This window comes from Vulpes vulpes, chromosome 11 (assembly GCF_048418805.1).
Source record: "Vulpes vulpes isolate BD-2025 chromosome 11, VulVul3, whole genome shotgun sequence".
Lineage (NCBI taxonomy): Eukaryota > Metazoa > Chordata > Mammalia > Carnivora > Canidae > Vulpes > Vulpes vulpes.
In genome coordinates this window covers 28,314,277-28,329,854 of record NC_132790.1, presented here as the reverse complement: position 1 = coordinate 28,329,854, position 15,578 = coordinate 28,314,277, and the positions used below count along the sequence as shown (strand labels likewise).

The 15,578-nt window shown below is 35.8% G+C and overlaps 1 protein-coding gene across 10 annotated transcripts in view; it reads right to left on the bottom strand.

Annotated features, from left to right (window-relative positions):
* Window positions 1–15,578, bottom strand: part of ACER3 (alkaline ceramidase 3) — a 162,359-nt gene that overhangs the window by 16,565 nt on the left and 130,216 nt on the right. For 8 of the 10 annotated variants that reach the window (XM_072725974.1, XM_072725968.1, XM_026010434.2 and 5 more), the window contains one exon: window positions 1,563–1,664. In XM_072725974.1, coding sequence (XP_072582075.1) covers window positions 1,563–1,664 — 102 coding nt within the window. Of the gene's footprint in view, window positions 1–1,562; window positions 1,665–5,407; window positions 5,471–15,578 lie in introns of all 10 variants that reach the window. The other 2 variants (XR_011995139.1, XR_011995140.1) reach the window with 2 other exon arrangements.

The following is a 15,578-nucleotide window of genomic DNA, read 5'->3' as shown; positions in this document are numbered from 1 at the left end:
AAATAAATCCCAGATATTGTAGCATTTTTAATTCTAAATATTTCAACATGTGTCTCTAAAAGTTTAAAACCTCTTTAAAGGGGTGCCTGGGTGGTACAGTTGAGCAACCAATTTGGTTTCTGCTCAGGTCATGATCTCGGGGTCATGATCTCAGGGTCACAAGATCAAACCCCAAGCTGGGCTCTGGGCTCAGCATAAGTCTGCTTGAGATTCTCACTCCCTTTCCCTCTGCCCATCTTGTTTGTGTGCTCTAATAAATAAATCTTAAAAAAAAAAAACCCAACTCTTTAAAATATAACCATACCATTTTCACATATAAAAGATTAACGATAATCCCTTAATATCACCAAATATTCAATTACTGATCAAAATTTTAATTAATTGTCTCATAAGTTTAAAAGATTTTTGCAGTTTGTTTGCTTGAATCAGAATTAAAAGAAAATCAACACATTGCATTTGGTTGATACTATGTATCTGTTAAGTCTCTAATTTTTAAAAAATATTTTATTTATTGAGAGAGAGTATGCCCACAGGGGGAGGGAGGGGCAGAGGGAGAGGGAGTGATAAAATCCTAAGCAGACTCAGAGCTTGACTTGGGGCTTTATCTCACCACCCAGCAATCATGACCTGAGCCCAAATCAAGAGTCAGGCACTTAACTGACTGAGCCACCTAGGCGCCCCTTAAGTCTCTTTTAATCTGTACATTCCTGTTCCGTGTTTTATCCCCTCTGCAATTTATGCTGAAGAGACCAGGTCATTCATTCATCTGTAGATTTCCCACAGTCTAAATTTTGCTGATTGCCTCTCTCTAGTGCTTTTCTGTTTATACAAAACTTTAGAGCATAGAATTTTGAGTTGGAAGGACCCACTAGTTTAATCTCTTTAACATGTTCATGTAATGGAAATTGAGGTCCAAAAAGATATTTATCTTTGTGACAGACTAAAGTCCAGAGACCCAAATTCAAACTCTAGTCAATACATAATTGCTGACAGATGGTAAAAGGAACATATGTCTTTATTAGAAAATAACATTAAGTATATTAAAGTACAAAATTAGGGCAGCCTGGGTGGCTCAGCGGATTAGCACCTGCCTTTGGCCCAGGGCGTAATCCTGGGGACGTGGGATTGAGTCCCATATCGGGCTCCCTGCATGGAGCCTGCTTCTCCCTCTCCCTGTGTCTCTGCCTCTCTCTCTGTGTCTCTCATGAATGAATAAATATGATCTTAAAAAAAAAAGTACAAAATTATATACATGTATCTCACATGCTTCTTATAAATCATTTCTTCAACACAGCAGATTAGGCAGCTTTCAGATGCCTAACTAGTATCTGATCAACTCTACAAATCCCTACAGATACTACAAAATAGTCTTTGGTCCAAATTTTTAGGTTAATTAAACAAGTATTCTCAGAATTTAACTTTATTGTGCTGTACATACTTTTTTAACTTCAACAATGGCAAAAATTCACATCATGGCACTACTAATTCTATATGCTTATGAAATTCTCTGCTAAATAGATTGCTTCCAAAAATATTTCTCAAAGATTGAAAATAAATCTTACCTCAGTGAATCACAAAAGATGTTATCTATGTTCCATAATAGAAATCCCAATAAAAATATACCCAAGGATGTATAACCAAGTCCTCTGAGCCATGGATAAACCCTGTGGGAAAAAAAGGGAAAGCAAAATGAAATTTTGTTAAGTCAAGTCATGATCAGAGCTTGAAGCTATTGCTATCATGAGAAGGAAAGGTTTTCGTTAGTATTAAAAGCAAACCTATTTATTAAATTCTCAAAAAAAATCTCTAATACATTTGCGTATTACATTTAGCCATTAAAAATGAGAAAGAATATGCCATTAAGACTTTGGTAAGTGTTTTAAGAAAGTAATCTGAAGGTCCTCAATAACTTTATCAGTTCCCTGGAAGAGGGAGGGGAGTGCTGGAACGGAATTAACATTGACTGAGTCACCTGCTCTGTGTTAGGCAGGCACCACAGTAATTAGATACACAAGCAAATGAATAAAATCTTCAAATAAACCCTAAATAATACCTATTATTCTTTGCACTTCACTAATGAGAAAACTGAAGCTTGGTGAGTTACTCAAAACAAGAACATTGGCTTATATATTCTTATAGCTTCAATGTATCATTGCCTTAGATTAAACTGGATATATTTCAAGTGTATATCTGATCAGTACATTTGTATATATCCATGAAACACTACAATCAAGATAATAAACATATCCATCATTTCTAAAAGCTTAGTTTGCATTTTTTAGAATGTTATATAAATGAAGTAACACAACATATCCTCTTCATGGTATGGCTTCCTTCACTTGGCATAATTATTTTAAAATTCATCCATGTTGTTATGTGTACTGATACTTCATTTCCTTTAATTGCTGAGTAGTATTCCATTATATGGATATACCACAATTTGTTTATCTGTCCAAATGTTGGTAGATATTTATGTTGTTTCCAGATTTTTTGATAACAAATAAAACACCTATGAACACTGATAAGATTATGAGGGGTAGGGGAAGGAAGGGCAGAGGGAGAGGGAGAAGCAGGCTCCCCAATGAGCAGGGAGCCCAACTTGGGGCTTGATCCTAGGACCTGGAGATCATGACCTGAGCCAAAGATGCTTAACCAATGGAGCCACCCAGGTACCCCTCTATGAGTGTTTTTTGTTTTATATCCTCACCAACACTTGGTATAACATGGGTTTTTGTTTGTTTGTTTTGTTTTCATTTTAGTTGTTCCTCATGTTAGTGATCTCATTGTGGTTTTAATATGCATTTCTCTAATGACTAATGTTATAGAATATCTTCTCATGTGCTATTTGCCATCCATGTACCTTCTTTGATACAGTGTTTGTTCACTCTTTGCCTGTTTAAAAAGTTTGTTTGCCTTATTAAGTTGTAAGGGTTCTTTACATATTCTAAACATTAATTTTTTAAGATGATATTTTATCTATTCATGAGAGACACAGAGAGAGAAGTAGAAACATAGGCAGAGGGAGAAGCAGGCTTCCTATGGGGAACCTGATGAGAGACTTGATCCCAGGACCCCAGGATCATGATCTGGGCCAAAGGCAGACGCTCAACCACTGACATACCCAGGTGCTCCTATCCTAAACATTTAAGTCCTTTGCTGGATATATACTTGTATTTTCTCCAAGCCTGTGATTTGGCTTTCACTTTAACAATGTCTTTTGAAGAACAAAAATTTGTTATTTTGATAAAGTTTATCAATTTTTCACTACAGTTTGTATTTTTTGTATCCTATTTAATAACTTTGCCTAGCCGAAGGCTGCAAAGACTTCTACAGTTTCCTCTAAAAGTTTTATAATTTTAGCTTTTATATTTAGGGATGATTCAATTCTCATAATCTTTGTAATGGCATTAAATTTTATAATGGCATGAGTTTAAGTTCATTTTATTTTTTATTTTTTTCAAAGATTTTATTTATTTTTCATGAGAGACAGAGAAAGAGGCAGAGACACAGGCAGAGGGAGAAGCAGACTCTCCGCAGGAGCCCAATGTGGGGTTCGATCCCAGACCCCAGGATCACGACCTGAGTCAAAGGCAGATGCTCAACCACTGAGCCACCCAGGCGTCCCTTAAGTTCATTTTATTTTTATTTAGGTTTTTTTAAAAGATTTTATTTATTCATGATAGACACAGAGAGAGAGAGGCAGACACACAGGTAGAGGGAGAAGCAGGCTCCATGCAGGATGCCCGATGTGGGACTCAATCCCAGGTCTCCAGGATCATGCCCTGGGCTGAAGGTGGCGCTAAACTGCTGAGCCACCTGGGCTGCCCTGTTAAGTTCATTTTAAAAATAAGAATATCTAGTTGTTTCAGCATAATTTACTGAAAAGAATATCCTTTCCCCCACACAATTACCTTTGAAAATGTTTACTTAACATCAGGTCAGTATGGATGAGTGGTCTACTTTTGGATGTTTTATTGATCTATAATTCACTCTTACCACTAATACCACATTGTCTTGATTAGTGTAGCACAGAGCATATCAAGGAGTGTAAGTCCTCTAACTTTGTCATTTTTTAAAGATTTATTTATTTGAGATAGGGAGAGAGGGAGGGAGAGAGAAAGAGAAAAAGAGAGAGCAAGCATGCATGCACACATGAGCTGGGGAGAGGGGCAGACGGAGAGGGAGAAGCAGGCTCCCCACTGAGCAGGAGCCTGATGCCCAAGACCCAGGATCATGACCTAAGCCAAAGGCAGACACCTAACTGATTGAGCCACCCACATGCCCCCATCATTTTTTTTAAAAACTGTTTTAGTTCTTCTGGATCCTTTGCATTCCCCTGTAAATTTCAGAATCAGTTTCTCAATTTTTACCAAAAAATCTGCAGAGATTTTGAGTGTGATTGAGTTAAACATACATATAGGTCAGTTGGGGAGAACTGACATCTTAACAATATTGAGTTTTCTAATCCACGAAAGTGGTACATCTATCCATTGATTTAGGTCTTCTTTGATTTCTCTCAGCAAAAAAACTGTCCATCATAGTTTCCCAAATGCAGGTCTTACATACAGTTGCTAAATGTAATCCTTAATCTGATGTTTTTTGGTGCTCCTAGAAATTGTACTTTTGAAATTTAAATTGTTCACTGCTAATGTACAGAAATATGAATATCACCTGAATTTCATGAACTTGCTGAATTCCAACTTACTGCTTCTAGTGGTTTTTTGGTACATGTCCTATGACGTTTTACATATATGTGATTTGCAAATACTATAATGGATATGCCTTCAACTAGTATAATCTTGAATAGAAATGATGATAATATATATTTTTGTTTTATTCATTTTAAAGATAATTTTTTAAACATTTCATGACTACATATGTCAAATACTGTAGTTTACAGGTTAAAAAGTTCCCTTCTATTACTAATTTGCAAAGCGTTTTATTTTGTTTTTAGTTTATAAATAGCTGTTGAATTTTATAGAATGCTTTTTCTAAATCTACTATCTTCATGTACTTTTTCTCCTTTATTTTTTAATATGGTGAATGACAAGAATGAATTTTCTCAAATATTTTAACTAAAAGTATTTCTATATATATGAATGAAAAAGACAATCTAAAAACCATCAGGAAAGCACAAACCTGGCTGTGTGTGGAAAAAGCATTATTGCCACTGTTTGATGAAGGTTCTCAGAGAAGATTAGCTTACGAGAGTCATAGTCTGTCTTCAGCTTTTCAGAGCTTATCATAACCCCACTTAGGAGAGGCAAGAATGAGTTCCAGGAAACACAGGGCTCAATACAGTGAAGTCATCTGGCAAGGTTGTAGGGTGGGCCAGATGCTGAGAAGTGACAGAAGATGATGAGTGGGGGTAGGGTACTCTCTATTTTCTGCTTCTAAACTTACTTACCAGGGCCAATCTTCAGCTCTCAGCAGTTCAAAGCAAAATTCTTCTGTAGGGTGAAATGAATGTCTTTGGTTATCCAGGCAGCAGGGTACACAGAAGAGAGCAAGAATTTTATCAGCAAATGATCCCTACAAGCTAAGTACAGACAAGACTCTGGGGGCAGACTAGACTACGCGTTATTATCAGTTATGTGAATGTATAATACAGAAGACCTTCAACATATCTGTGTTGGAAGTCACATTGCTTCATTCTGGACTGCTTTCCTGAGTAGTGCATAGCTATTATCTGAGAAATCCCTTCCCTTCCTCTTCACCTTGAGAACTGTCTTCACCTCTTTTGACGCTGGATTTCCTCATGTCTTCTCTTTTTTAAGTTTACTCTCTCATTATGATCAAATACATCCCTCAGTAGGTTTCTGAGTAATAGTTCATGGGCTATAAGTTTTTGTGAGAACTCAAATATATGAGTTGGCAGTTTGGCTAGCTATAGGATTCTAGATTAAAATTCTGTAATTCTAGCTGCCAGTTTTGTTTTGATAAGCCTCAAACCTGATCCTTTGTATGTATATCTGCCTTCTAATTCTACAAACTTATGGAATCCTAGTCAAGAATTCTGAAACTGGCATGGGTCTATTTCTACCCATTGTGTTGAATAGCCAGTGGGTTCTTTCAATGTAATAGTTTTTGTCTTTCAATTATAGGCTATTTTCTTAAATAATTTTGGTAATGATTCCTTCCCTTCCATTTTATCTGCATTGTCCCCTCCCCCTTTTTTTATGTTGGTTCTTGTATCTGGCCCAGTAATATTTCTATTGAATCTCTTCTCCATTTCTTTTGTAATACCCTGATGGCATCCAGGGATGTGTATGTGTGTGTGTGTGTGTGTGTGTGTGTGCGCGTATGTGTGTGTGTGCCTGTCTTTGCTTCTGCCTTTTCTGCTGTGAAGCCCAGAGACTTCTCCATAGCAGTGGTGATGAGTGGTCCCAAGGGTCCTGAGGCCTTGTGCTGTCTTGTTTACTCTGGACCATACCATGGATTTAGTGCCTTTTCTGCGCTGTGGTAGAGACTCTTACTGGTGGATGGGGGATGATGGACTATAAATGCAATCCCAATGTGTGTTCAGAAGAAGGAATTTCAGTGGCTTTTTTAACTGTACATTTCAAATCCTTCACTTCAGTTTTTCATTTTATCATATCTTTAGTACCTTTTGGTGGGGGGAAGGGATTCTCTAAACATTCTTTTTTTATTGCATCATACTCTTGATTCATAGATATAGTATATTTCTAGGAATATGAATGGATTAATGATATTTATTGTTTTGTTATTTTTGAAGTTTTCTTCTTCATTCATAAGCTGTTTCGTCTAAGCTGACTTTCTTCCCTTGTTTTGGCCTCTATCTTTCATATTGAATGCATTCATCATGTCTGGCACTCTCTCCTCATTAAAGGTGACCACATGCTCTAAGCATATGATTGAGGCCCTAACACTAGTAACCTTCATTGTAGAGTTATTTTGCTAGGCCAATTGTTAGGGAACTCCCAAATCAGTACCTTTAGGTCCTTTAGGCTTCTCATATTCCCTAAAAGAAGATTCTCTCAATTTTCTCCTTAGAGGTTTTTACATTCAACATTCAAAATCCATAAGGTCACCCAATGTCTGATTTCATCACAGTATTCACATGCTCAGTTGTGTCTGGCAAAACCCAATCTAGAGACATTGTTCACTCTTACTAGAGTGTAAACCTACAGGTTCCTGCAGTTGTTCAGTGGTATGGAGTAAGTGAGAATATGTAAGCATTTAATAGCTTCTTAAGACTTTTAACCAGTCTTCTTTAAGACCCCTCTTCCAACTGCGTTTCCAAACTTCTGTTGCTGCTAATGCTTGATACTCAATACTTGAGAAAATTCTGATGTAAACTGGAGGTTCTTTGTTTAAAATCTGGCTTTCTTGGGTGAGCACTAATCCATCTATCACTAAAATTTATTGAGTCTTCCTGTGGGTTTACGCTTTATAAATAAATTCCTTTGTTGGAGTCTTAGTAGGGTTTCAGAAGGGAGCAAAATTAGATTGAAGATGTTGATCTTCAGTATTACATCTGTTTTCATTAATTTCTGCCCTTTAGTAGTTGCATTCTTCATTTCTGTGTGGATTGATTCTACTGATCTGTTTTCTAATTACTGAAGTTGTATGCTTAGTTCAATATTCTTTAGCTTCTCTACTTCTAATGTAAATATCTAAGGCTACATTTCCCTCTAAGAACCAGTACTTTGTAGTACTTGTAGTACTTACTTAGTACTTTCACTGATTATAAGTATTATATTATTTCTACTTTGATTTCTTTCTTTCTTTTTTCTTTACTTGTATTTCCAAGTGTGGTTTTAAGTTTCCAACTATATGGACTGTTTTGACTAATCCTGTTTTAGCTAATTGTACTATAGTCAGAGAACATGTTATGCTTTAAAGTTTTTTGAACCTTGCTTTAAATGTAATGTCTGGTAGACTTAATAACTACTCCATGCATGCTTGAGAAGACCAAGCATCCTTTAACTTAAATATATTAAATCAATTTGTTATTATATTATTCAAATTTTGTCTGTATCCTTGTTCATATAATTACTGCATTAAAGTCTCAGCATGATGGAGCACTGATATACTTTTGTTTGTAATTCTGTCAATTTTTGCTTAAAATTTTCCATACAAGGTTTAGAATTGCCTTTTCTCCCCTGGTAAATCAAATCTCTTAAAAAATCAAAATCTCTTAATCCTAGCAAACACATTTGTTTTAAATAATGCCTTAAAATTTTTTTTTGTTATTAAAATGGCTAGTCCAACTTTCTTTTAGTCAGTATTTGTGTGGCACATACTGTTTTTATATCCTTTTATTTTAAAATTATTATGTATTTATGTGGGTTTTTTGAGACTTATCAGGTGGGTTTTATTATCAAATGTAATAATTCTATGAAAACTCTGTAGTATTGTAGTAAGTATTACTTTCTATCTTAAGTCTTTCAGAGCTTTGGGCAGACAGCATTTTATGGCATCAAGTATAAACAACTCTGTTTCTGATCTTAAGTGCCAGTTGTCACTAATTTTCACACAAAATGGTTTTTTGTTTTTTCCTACAGCAGTTAAATGGCCTTTGCTAGTCAGGTGAAGAGAGAATGTCTGGCTCTCCACTCAAGCTGTTAAAGTAATGCAAAGTAAGTGAAAATAATAGCCACATAAATCTGCATGGCATTGCATCCAAGTTAAGGATAATAGCAGTAACTTAAAGCAACGTGCATTTAATTAAGTCCTGTTTTCCTCTTTTGAGTTTCAAAAAGCAGCAGTACTAACTTGCTAGAATGCAACTAACATTGCTCTTCTGTAGCATAAACACAGCTAAATACAGAGTGTTAAACACTGACACTATCGGTACTTGCTCTAACTGCTTTATTAGTGTTTCTTGGTCCAGCATGCTGACTATAATACTATGCTTTTGAAAGTTTTAATCAGGGGCACCTGGGTGGCTCAGTGGTTGAGCATCTGCCTTCAGCTCAGGTCATGATCCCACAGTCCTGGGATGGAGCCTCACACTGGGCTCCCTGCTCACAGGGAGCCTGCTTCTCCCTCTGCCTCTCTCCACTTGCTTACTCTATCAAATAAATAAACTCTTAAAAAAAAAAAGTAAGTTTTAATCATTTGACAGTTAAGGCATTAGAGAGAAAGGTTTAAGACTATATATATATATATATTTTTTAAGATTTTATTTATTTATTCATGAGAGACACAGAGAGAGCAGAGACACAGGCAGAGGGAGAAGCAAGTTCCTCGAGGGAAGCCTCATGCAGGACTCGATCCCTGGACCCTGGATCACACCCTAAGCTGAAGGCAGACGCCCAACTGCTGAGCCACCCAGTTGTCCCAAGGCTATAACTTAATATATACAAGCATTCATTTCAATTAGTATATTGCTTTCTATAATACACTGTTGAAATATTCTCATTTTATGATATAAAAAACTATGGAATTTCTTTTATCAAAGTCCAAACCATCAGTAATGGGCAAAGCACAATATAAAATAATATATATAAGCCACAATGTTTAGTTATAGTTTAAACTTGAAATTACTAACTACACATAGCTGCTTCATTTTTGGTTTTGCATTTTGGCTTCTAGTTCATTCCTATTCATAACTGGTACCTGTTGAGAAAAGAGATGCAACTTTTAAGCTATCTATGTTTCTTTTTTTTTTTAATTTTTAAAAGATTTTATTTATTTATTCATGAGACACACACACACACACACACACACACACACACACACACACACAGAGGCAGAGACACAGACAGAGGGAGAAGAAGGCCCCATGCAGGGAGCCTGATGTGAGACTCGATCCTGGGTCTCCAGGATCACGCCCTGGGCTGAAGGTGGCACTAAACCACTGGGCCACCAGAGCTGCCTGTTATCTATGTTTCATGGTGGGTGTACAATGTACTGTGTATTTATGTTTTAATCACACTTCTTATGAATAACACATTGCTGGATTTCCTTTCCTTGCTTGAGAGCCTTTGTTTTTAATTCCTTAGTTTTGTCCATTTATATTTACTGTGATTACTGATATATTTTGAATAATTTCTATCCTTTTGTTTTCTGCTTTGTATTTGTTCTGGTTTCTCTCTGCTTCCCTTTTAACTCTTCTTTTCCTAATATCTTTTAGATTCAGTTTCTGTAATTCTATTTACTCCCTCATGTTTTTGGAAGTCACTACAAAATCAATTACTGGTTTAATGGTTATCAAAAATACACATGTAAAATCTAAAATTGATCACTGTCTGTACCTTCTTCCCAAATAAAAAGGATCTTAAATAACATGTGAGATACCAGAGAATAATCTTAGTTATATAGTTCCTATCTTTAGAATTGTGGGTACACAATTCTAAGTTGATGGCTAATTTCTCTTAGCATTTTGAAGATAATAGTCTACTGTGTTTTGGCTTCCATTGTTGCTGCTGACATGTCTGCTGTTAACTATTCCTTTGTTGGTAATATGTTTTTTATCTTTGGGTATCTTAAGAACTCTGTCTTTGGAGTTCAGCAATTTCAGTATGTTTTTTCTACAGGTAACACTTAGAATTCAACTGCAGATAATATCTCTATTGAGAGCAGAAAAGAGTTTAATATTCAATTCCAACAGAAATGATGAATGAGCAAGGATTAGACTCTCCAGGAATGAACACTAGCACAAAATTATCTTGCCAAAGGAACTTTTTCTTTTTCACATTTAGGAAGCTGTAGAATTGGGAAGCCTCTGGACCAAATGTTACACTCAGCATCATACTGTAACCTTAGCTATAATTCATAGACCAGGAAGCTATCATCACACCTGATTCCAAAGCCATGATGCGCACCCTAGATTCACACCAGTAAATGGATACCTTACATACTACCACTTCTCTCCCCCACTTAACTTGGTTCTGAATTCAATCTTATATGAACACATGTGATTGGCAGAACCTGAATATATCTGGAAAATTACCCATAAAAGAAATAAGGGACATACAGTTTTTAGCTTTCCAGCATCTACGTTATAGGAAAATTTGTACCTACTATCTCTTTGAATATCTATTCTGTCCTAATTTTTGCTATTCTTTCCCTTGGAACTGCAATAAGAAGCATTGTTTCTCTGTAATGCTTTCTGGCTTATTTCTTTAGACTTGCCTTCCAGTTTAATGAATTCTCTCTTCATCTGTGTCTAACCCACTTTTTTACCTTATCCATTGAGTTTTTTATTTCAATATATATTTTTTAATGTTAGAAGCTGATTCTTTTTCAAATATGCAATTTCACTTTTGGTATTCTTCTGTTCCTTGGTCACATTTTCATTAAATATTTTCTAAAAAGTTACTTTATATTTCAGCATCTGATTTGGGGGGTTTATTTTTACTGATTTGTGTTTCTCCTTTTACTTATGGAAGCTTATTTCCTCTTCTGATTGTGTACATTTGTTGGATCTCCATCCAATCTGCAGAAATCCTAAGGGACCTACATGAAACTACATTTCTTTAAAGATAATTTACTTTTGTTTCTTTCAGATATACTGGGGCTTTAGGAATGTTGGGTCAGTTTAAGATAATTTTATACCTTGTAGTTTCCCAGATAGTAAAGGTAATGTGTATTTGAATTCACTACCTGTGTAAAGGCAGAACAGTGAATACAAATTGACAGGAGAGTCATATTTTTCTGAAAGACAAGGTGCCTTCTACCTGTCCATGATCTCAGAGTTCATTTGGCAGTTTAGTTTTCAGCTCCTTCTTTGCATTTGGTGCTTTAGAATTTTCTTTACATTTTTTTTTTTTTTTTAGCTCAGCTATGCATTTAAAAAGATGTTTGTTGTGCTTTATCCACAATTTCTGGATGTTTTGTTATAAAAGAGATTTTCAGATATATCTTGTTATAGTAAACAAAACAAAACAAAAACCCCACCCAAAACAAACAAATAAGTTCTAGAGTTTCAAACTGATTTAAAAATATCTTTACTGATAAGCACTATTCTGAGTTCCAGGGGTTACCATGATAACTAAGACTTCAAGAAACATAATCTAGATGGGCAAGATAGACAGGTAAACAATGAATAACACTAAATGAAATGATCACCAAATGAAGATATAAGAAAGAAGCTATGGGCAAGGCAGATGAAAGAAAGATGTTTTATCTCCTAGGACTTCCACTGTTTTATACTTTTTATAGGTCTGTCATTTGTGTTTCTAAAAGTATTGATATCCTAATAGATTTGATTTAAGGCAAGAACTTACACTTCTTTATACTTTCCTAAGGTGCCTACACAAGAAGTAGAATAAATTAGGGACTTCTGCTTCTGGGAAGATGAAATAGGCACACTTTTCTCTGTTCTTCCTAATAAGTGCAATTAGAAATCCTGAACATTATATAAAAACAAACATAAAAAGATTCTGAAAGGTGGAGAGAAGAAGGCCAACTGGTTAGAGACTTTGGGACCTGAGTTATGCTATAGTGATAAGTTCTGTATTTTCTTTTTGCCTTATTTATCCTAGAGTTGGAACTGAAGATGTTAGCAACCCAGAAATGCCACTAGATACAGACAAAAATATAGCCCAACAAAAGCCTGTTCTCTCTAGCCAAATGACCAGGGAAGAGGCAGCCTAGCAAGACAGAAAACTTATAAAGTAACTACTATTCTATAGTCAAACACCACAGAAAAAAACTGTAGCCTCATTCCCAACCATGCTGCAAAGACTGAGTGAGGAGTCTAGATTTCCTTCCTCATCAGGCCATAAGAAGAAGAGGCTATAACAAAAGATACAGCATTCATGTTATTGCTGTCTTGAAAGGAGAGAAGAAAGCAGGGCTGAAAAAGTACTTGAAATAATGCCTGAAAACTTTCAAATTTAGCCAAAAAACCTCTTCCCCTCAAAACAAAACACAACACTATAAACCCACAGATTCAAGAAGCTGAGTTAACCTCAAACATGTTAAACCCAAACAAATCCACATCAAGATACATTACTGACAGACTTCTGAAAACTAAAGACAAGGGGAAATCTGAAAAGAGTGAGAGAGAAGCAGCACCTTCTTTTAAGAAAAAACCAATTTGAATGACAGGAAGTCTCATCAGAAAACCTGAAGGCCAGAAGAAAGTTGCACAACATTTTTCAAGTTCTGAAGAACTGTCAACCTAGAATGCTGTATCCAGTGAAAAAAATCAAGATACATTCTCACATGAAGAAAAACCTAAAGGATATTGCCAACAGATCTACCCTAAAAGAATGGCTACAGAAGTTTTCTAAACAGGAAATGAGGAGAGAAGGAATTTTAGAATGTTAGAGAGGAAGAAAGAGGAATTGAAAGAGTAAAAATGTAAGTAAATATAATACATTTTTCTTTTCCTTTTGGGTTTTTCTTTCTTTCTCTCTCTCTTTTTTTTAAAGATTTTGTTTATTTATTCATGAGAGACACAGAGAGAGAGAGAGAGGCAGAGACATACACCGACGGAGAAGCAGGCTCCCTGTGGGGAGCCTGATGTGGGACTCAATCCCAGGACCCCAGGATCACAACCTGAGCCGAAGGCAGATGCCCAACCACTGAGCCACTCAGGTGTCCCTTCCTTTTGAGTTTCTAAATTATGTTTTATGGTGGAGCAAAAATCATAGTATTATTGTCTGATGTGATTATAAATTCATGTAAAATGCGTATTTTAAGTGGTGCAGGGAAGAGTACTGCTGTAGGTTAAATTTTTTTCCCCTCAAAAAAGATATATTGAAGTCCTAAGCCCCAGTAGCTCAGAATGTGACCTTTTTGGAAATAGGGTCATTGCAGATATAATTAATTAAGTAAGATGAGGTTATACTGGAGTAGAGTGGGCTCCTAATCCAATATGTCTGGTGTTCTTATAAGAAAACAACAATGTAAAGACACAGAAATACAAGGAAAACACCATGGCATGACACAGGCAGAGACTAAAATTATGCAAGTGAAAGTCAAGGAGTAGGAAAGACACCAGTAGGAAAGCAAGTCACCAGTAGGAAAGACACCAGTAGGAAAGCAAGTCACCAGAAGCTAAGAAATAAGGATGGATTCTCGTACAGGTTTCAAAGGAATCACAGCCATACTGACACCTTGATTTCTGACTTCTAGCCTCCAGAACTGTGAAACAAAAAGTATAATTATAAACCAATATCCTTCACAATTACAGATGTAGAAATCATTAACAAAATATTAGCAATTATCATTTGGCAACATATAAAAACAATTTTATACCATGACAATGAGGTTCATTCAGAATACAAACCTGGTTCAATATTGGACAATCAATCAATGGAATAACACCATACTCACAGACTGTAGGAAAAATATGGTCATATCAAGTGATATCAAAAAAACATCTAGTGAAACTGAGCACCTTCCTCAACTTGGTAAACATCTAAAAACCATACAGCTGGGCAGCCCCGGTGGTGCAGCGGCTTAGCGCCGCCTGCAGCCCAGGGCATGATTCTGGAGACCCTGGATCGAGTCCCAAGTCAGGCTCTCTGCATGGAGCCTGCTTCTCCCTCTGCCTGTGTCTCGCCTGTGTCTCTGCCTCTCTCTCTCTCTGCATCTCTATGAATAAATAAATAAAAATCTTTAAAAAAACCCAACATAGAGTCAACATTGCACTTACATCAATGGTGAAAAGACTAAACACATTTTCCCTGAAACTGAAAACAAGGGACGGTATCTACTCTCACCCCTCTTATTCAATATAGTCCTGGAAGTTCTAGACAGGACAGTTAGGCAAAAAAGGATACCAAAAGCACATACATTAGAAGGGATGATATAAACTGTCCCTATTTGCAGCAAGTCTCAAGGAATCTAGAAGTCTTCTAGAACTATTGAGTTCAAGGTGGCAGAATACAAGATAAAGAATTTCTATATAATAATAATGAACATGTAGACACCAAAACTGAAAAATAAAATACCATTTACAATTGTTCAAAAAATGGAAACTCCAAAATGCTGACGAACAAAATCAAAGATGATCCAAATAAATGGGGAGACATGTATTTATAGATTGGAAGACCCAGCATGGTAAAGATGTGAATTTATTGCAAATTGATATGTGGGTTTAATGTGATTCCTATAAAAATCCCAGCAAAATTTTAAATATGGATGTATTTAAATGTGTATTATAAAATTTATATGGAAAGACAAAGGAACATAAGCAGCTAAAACAATTTTGAAAAGAACTGAGGAATCAGTCTACATGATTTGAAGAGTTGTTTTATATAGCTAGAGTAATCAAGAGAGTATGGCAGTGGTGGAGGGACAGACACACAGATGAATGTAACAAAATAAAAAACCCAGAAATAGATCCACACAAATACTTACAAATCATTTTTGGGAAAAGAGCAAAAGCAATACAGTGGAGAAATTTCAGATAGCCTTTTCAACCAGTGCTCCTGGGGCAGCTGACATCCATATGTAAAAAAAATGGATCTTGACCTAAGCCTTATGGCATATATAAGAATTAGCTGAAAATAAAGCATGAACTCAAATGTAAAATGTACAACTGTACAAAACTTTTAGAAAAAAAAAAACAGGAAAAAATCTAGGGTTAGAGAGAGAGTCCTTATATTTGACATCAAAACTATGATCCATAAAATGAAAACTGATAAACTGGA